This window comes from Morone saxatilis, unplaced genomic scaffold (genome assembly GCF_004916995.1).
Source record: "Morone saxatilis isolate NCDOM2014 unplaced genomic scaffold, NCSU_SB_2.0 Contig17, whole genome shotgun sequence".
NCBI lineage: Eukaryota > Metazoa > Chordata > Actinopteri > Moronidae > Morone > Morone saxatilis.
Window position 1 is genome coordinate 23,550,350 of NW_023339729.1, and position 5,562 is coordinate 23,555,911.

The 5,562-nt window shown below is 41.7% G+C and overlaps 3 protein-coding genes across 4 annotated transcripts in view; 1 reads left to right on the forward strand and 2 right to left on the reverse strand.

Moving 5' to 3' along the window:
• Positions 1–396, reverse strand: part of pin1 (peptidylprolyl cis/trans isomerase, NIMA-interacting 1) — a 4,282-nt gene extending 3,886 nt beyond the window's left edge. Inside the window, exon 1 of the mRNA XM_035659417.1 lies at positions 240–396. Coding sequence (XP_035515310.1) covers positions 240–297 — 58 coding nt within the window. The 5' untranslated portion in view covers positions 298–396. The remainder of the gene's footprint in view (positions 1–239) is intronic.
• Positions 397–501: 105 nt separating this feature from the next.
• On the forward strand, positions 502–3,231 carry ubl5 (ubiquitin like 5). Its single transcript, XM_035659418.1, has 5 exons — positions 502–620; positions 952–1,024; positions 2,247–2,330; positions 2,430–2,467; positions 2,900–3,231. Exons 2-5 carry the CDS (start codon positions 969–971, stop codon positions 2,941–2,943), a joined length of 222 nt encoding a protein of 73 aa, XP_035515311.1. The 5' UTR covers positions 502–620; positions 952–968; the 3' UTR covers positions 2,944–3,231.
• Positions 3,232–4,166: 935 nt separating this feature from the next.
• The window catches only part of LOC118326424 (proto-oncogene vav-like), an 18,895-nt gene continuing 17,499 nt past the window's right edge, over positions 4,167–5,562 (reverse strand). For both annotated transcript variants that reach the window (XM_035659415.1, XM_035659414.1), the window contains exons 26-29: positions 5,121–5,208; positions 4,827–4,953; positions 4,522–4,673; positions 4,167–4,429 (exon numbers count right to left, since the gene is read on the reverse strand). In XM_035659415.1, the coding sequence (XP_035515308.1) occupies positions 4,376–4,429; positions 4,522–4,673; positions 4,827–4,953; positions 5,121–5,208 (421 nt within the window). In that variant the 3' untranslated portion in view covers positions 4,167–4,375. The remainder of the gene's footprint in view (positions 4,430–4,521; positions 4,674–4,826; positions 4,954–5,120; positions 5,209–5,562) is intronic.

A 5,562-nucleotide genomic window follows, 5' to 3' on the forward strand; every position in this document is an offset into this window, starting at 1 on the left:
ACACACACACACACACAATTCAGCGCCAAACACTGCATTTAACACAACACACCTGTGACACAGAGTCCACGGATCACTCGTGTTCAACTCACCTTTATTCAACTTAAAAGCTGCGCACGCACTCGTTGTCACGGTTTTAAAAAGCACGATGCTGCGGCTGCTAGCTCGTGAGCTAAGTTTACTTCCATTTAGCTGCCTGAATTAAAACATTTATCCTCTCTGAGTTGTGTTTTGGTTACCTGAACTGCGGCTCATTCTCTTCTCCCACCCGGCCGGTAGTTTCTCCTCGTCTGCCATTATTTCTTCTGCAGCAACGTTTACAAATTTAATTTCAATGTAGCTGCCGTGTGACAGGTCGGGCTGCAGCGAGGGCGGATTTGCGACAGTGAGCGGCGTGTTTACGGCACGAGTTGTTGTCGGAATGAGCTCCGCCTTCGACGGGGTTCTCCGCTCTGTGATAGGCTGACGCGGGCTGTCAATCACGAGTGAGCCCATTTGATTGGCCGAGCGGCTAACACACCAACTGGATCAGCTTTACGGTCAGCGGGACGGACGGACGGAGAGCGAGCCAGAAAATCTCAGAAAAGCGAAATATTTGATATTCTGTTGTGAACTTCCAGGTAAAGAATATCACATTTAACACTTTACTATATGTGTGACACGATGCTCTATATTTTAGAAACTAAATGTCGGTTTACACGAGTGCTTTGTGACGTTACGCACATTGGTCGCTGCATTGTGTTACGTGTTGTGAACGTCAGCTGCTTTTTATTTCTTTGTTTCTTTACTTAAAGGCTCTGTTTCTCTACTGTGGCACACTGTGACTGAACCACATTAGCTGTAGCTTCTACCTGCATGCAGGGAGCTCGATGGACTTTATTGGGAAATGGTTTAAATGGACTCCACACTCACGGTTGTTGTGCTGAGGAGCTGACTTGTGTTTCCTTTCAGCCCGACAGGAACCGAAGATGATCGAGGTGGTTTGCAACGATCGTCTGGGCAAGAAAGTCCGGGTCAAGTGCAAGTATCCTTCACTGGAAACTGCGGAGATAATGTTGAATAATGTGTCCACGTGTGTAATACCTGTGTCCACGTGTTGTTGGCTGCAGTTGACACAAACTTAGATGTTTCACTTCTTCATCTGCGGCTCTTCGATTGGGACTTGATGGGGTTTTTTGTGGCATGCACACAAAGTGGGTTTACAAAGTGTTTACAAGATACCAGAAGTACAGTTGCAGTGGTCAAACATTTCATTTAATTGTCATATTACTGGTCATTTAACAGCTCTGGCTTAAACAAACTATTCTGCCTTCTTTCACTCCTTCCTGAATCACAGTTTTGCATATTGTTCCGGTCAAAAGAAATCCTCATGAATGGAGGACATTTACATCCCTTATCTCCTCGTAGAGAGGGCAGCAAAACAAACAAAATGAATCTCACCTAAATTACACAACAAACAAAGCCTGGAGTGGCATTAAACCTCCAGTGTTTAGAGATAATGGTATCGTTCCTGAATGCAACTTTGCACAGAGGGGTCTTATAGGTCTTATACTTCACATAAGGTTCTGCATTGTAGCTGTTGTTTGTAGTTTTTATTTATACTGTGTATCAACAGAACATTTTAATCCTGATTTCCTGAATATCACAAAGTAACCTGTTCTGGAAAATAAATGACAATTTATTCAAATAAAATCAAGACTTGAACTCATTAGCCCAGTCATAATGGTGTGAAATGTCCCAGCAACAAGTCCTTAAATTCAAGCTTGAAAAAGTGTAGGTTTATTCACCTTAAGACTCAAAGTAACTGTTATTTTTATTATTATTTCATCTGCAGTTGCACGTCACTCCTTCCTGGAGTAACATGTTGTAACATCTTCATGATGTAAGATAAAGAAAAGAAGCAAATCCTCGTAATGGACCAGTCTCTGGTTCCAGCTTCTCAAATGTGCCGTACAAATCTGCAGCCACGGTAGCATGCCAGCTGACCATGAGTGAACTCTCTAGTCAAGATGTCTTTTATACCAAATGAAGACCATACTGTAGTTCAAGACAACTTCCTCCAAGGTCGACAAATACATGATAAGATGAGAAGGAACAGGATCATTTTAGTAAACATCGTGTTAACCTTGGTTAGTCGAACCACGTTTAAAGAACCGGGCTCTTTCTGCAGGTTTAAACTCAGTGTGTGTCTGATTATTTTCTTTATGCTATCACACTGCTCTTTCCTTAACCCACCCTTGCTTCAGCTCTGAGGATAGCATTGGGGATCTGAAGAAGCTCATTGCTGCCCAGACAGGAACACGATATGACAAAATTGTATTAAAGAAATGGTAAGATACTCGTGTGGCATAATGCCCTGCTTGACGATAACAAGTGTTTCTGTGGCTGTGTTCTTTCAGCAGCTAAATGTTCCTCCTCTGTTCCCACAGGTATACTATATTCAAGGACCACGTGACTCTGGGTGACTGTATCCTTTCCTAAACAATCTTTTCACATGTAGAGTAGCTTGTTTGTGATATTAAAGCAACAAATTTAATATATTTCAGTCAGACAACTCCTGTTTGAAATGTTTATTGCAGCAGTACAACATAGTTAGATTTTAGCGTCTAGGCTCCTGTAATATCTTTACATAAGCTTATCTGCAGGGAGCGATGAGCCAATACCCGAATTCCCCTAATCGGAGAGTACAGGTGGATGCTGGGGTGGCGGCGTGGCTTACAGAACAGGCAGGCCAGGCAGCAGAGAGCTGGGAAATGTTGCAGCTTAAATAGACTGCCAAATTTTGTGTGTTTAGTTTGTGTTCGAGTTGACTGCCTGAACCAGCTCTCAGGCGTCGCTCCATTAATGGTAATAAACTTGTACCAAGCAGATCTGTTGTACTTAACCACGACCTCTTCAGATGAAATCCATGATGGGATGAACCTGGAGCTGTACTACCAGTAGACTACCATGACTCAGTGCTACACAGATGCTACACCTCTTCCCTGTTACGCACGCACACACACACACACAGATGGAATCGCTGGAATCTGTTGCAGGGAACCGCCATGATCAGACAACACAACTGAAAGAGACGAGAAGCGGCATCTTCAGAGCAGAAAACACACACATATGACATTGATCTCAGTTTTAGCTAATAATTTTTTGCCCGCAAATTATATGAAAGACATGATGTTCTACAATTTTTGTTTTGATATTTTTGAATTAAAGCAGACATTTACCTACCTACAAGTCTGAGCGCTGGTCATTGTTGTTCCTGTCGTGAAGGCAGAGACTGTAATAAACTGTAACCTCTTGTTTGTTTAACACTTCTCTAAATGAAGGTTAATTATACTGATGTTACCTGCAGTTCATTTGAAAGCTGTAACTTTGTACTGCATGCAAAGTCTTACAAGTGTGCAAAAATATGATATACAGAAATAACATCTGAATGTACACATGGGGGAAAAGTATGTGGAGAACCCTGTTGACATACAATTGTGTACTTTTGGTCTCAGTGGTGGAACGAATTACTGACTACAAACTGGATGTGCATTCTCTGTATTAAAATGTTAATTCTTAATGCTAATACTTTTTATACTTATACTCAATACATTTCAGAGGAAAATATTGTTCTTGTAATACATTTGATAGCTGCAGTTAAATGTTACTTTACAGGTTTAAATGTTTAATCCAAAAGATGTAATCAGTTTATAAAACATTGTTGAATTACCCAGCAGTGTTGAAAGCTGTTACAAAGCTCAACTTCTACCAGCTACAATGCTGAAATCCTGCATACATGAATGCATCAATGATAATCCAATATATAAAACAATATAAAAAACAATATAACTGTTAAGGAGTACATACTTGTGTACACAGGAAAAGAAAGTTGACTGTCATTGGAGCACAGAGCAAAAAAGGGGACTTAAGAAAGTCAATTAGGATGGTAGTTGTGAGCCAGACCTTATCACCCAATGTCAGTGATAACTTCCCTGGTGCTCTTGTCCTTGAATGGGAGCCAATCCCTGCAGTCAGGTACCAAAATGTTGTGGAGAGCCATCTTAGAAGAGTGGGGGCTGCAGGTTTATTTCCAAGGTTTTGAAAGGAGATGTTTGACAATCAGGTATGGGTGTTAAGTTTACACTTAATTCCAAATATGATAAAAATAAAAAATACACATCAAGTCAGCTGAACAAAAGTTTTATTCACATTACTAAACAGTCATCAGATCACAGGTAACAGCCCCTTTCTCACGCACTCAGCCACACTCGTGCATATGGATTAATGCAATCATTGGAAACCATGTATCACACAGACCCCTAAACATACATTATGTTAGTATACATATCAGTTTATACACATACAGGGTCTACACATCTCCTCTGGAGCCACGTCAGCAGTAGTCAGAGTAGTCCTCCTCCACATAGTTGGCTGGAAAGAACCCCACCTGGAGACACAGGAGCAGTGCAGGTAAGAAAAGACGCCTAAAAATGAATAAATGTTTCTCCTTTTGTGGGCGTTTGTGTTCAAATTCCTCACCCGGCCGTACACCTCTCCTTTCCACCAACCACTGTGACCTTTCTTGGAGAGGATCTTGATGGTGTCTCCTTCCTGCAGCGACAGCTCTGAGCGGTCCCTGGCTGAGAAGTCATACCTGGCCCTCGCTACGCCGAAACTCCTCATGCTGCCTCCTGTGAGAGGGGCAACATTACGCACAAACACAGATATGTTTAAAAGACTGGTTGGACATTTTGGGAAGTTACATTATTCGCTTTCTTGCTGAGAGCTTGATGAGAAGATCCACAACCCTCTCATGATCATAATAAGGAGGAGATGTACTGTACCTGGGGTGCTGTTTGGCGTGTTAGGCGAGTTGCTTTCCTCAGGTTGTTTGTAAGGCGTACGCAGCGTGGTGTCCACATCCTTGAAGTACTCCTTCAAAGAGTTCTGCTGGTAAAACTGAATCATCTCCTAATGTAGGAAGAAGGAGGAGGAGGAGAAGAGAGAGCAACGTGAGATAGATGTCAGATGTGGTTTGAGCGGAGGAAATGAGGTTATTCGCAACTTAAGGGCTGTTTCAGTGTGTTTCCTCTGGTCAGCATGATCAGATTTGGACCGGATGATGTTGTAAGACTTACAATTAATCCCTTGAATGCTTTCTTCTCATTGATGCGATAGAGGCCTTCAGCGGACGTGATCTTAATGTGTCGGATGTCCATGTTGAACCTGGAAGAGCAGAAAGAGACAGGAAAGTTTTCTGAGATTAATAACATTAAAGGGAAAGTTCCGTGTTTGGGGAACTTTAATAATTTGCGTAGAGTCACACAAAACTCACAAAGAAGTTAAATGGTAAACATTTCATTAGCTGTTCAATAGCTGAATTGAGTCGCTTCTGCTTTCAAAAAAGGAAAACAGACTCATCCACTTCTGCTTAATGATTAGATTAACGGCTGACAGTGGTTTGTATCATGTGGAGAAGGTTTAATTCCCTGTCTTTGAGAGGAAGTGATATCTGAGATTATAAACATCAAACAATTCATCGAAGCTTATTTAAACGTCCAGTGTATAACATTTAGGAGG

Coding starts and splice junctions, on each gene's coding strand:
- ubl5 (XM_035659418.1), top strand. CDS start 969: ATGATCGAGGTGGTTTGCAACGATCGTCTGGGCAAGAAAGTCCGGGTC. Junction 1,025..2,246: donor AAAGTCCGGGTCAAGTGCAA/GTATCCTTCACT, acceptor CCCTTGCTTCAG/CTCTGAGGATAGCATTGGGG. Junction 2,468..2,899: donor CCACGTGACTCTGGGTGACT/GTATCCTTTCCT, acceptor CGACCTCTTCAG/ATGAAATCCATGATGGGATG.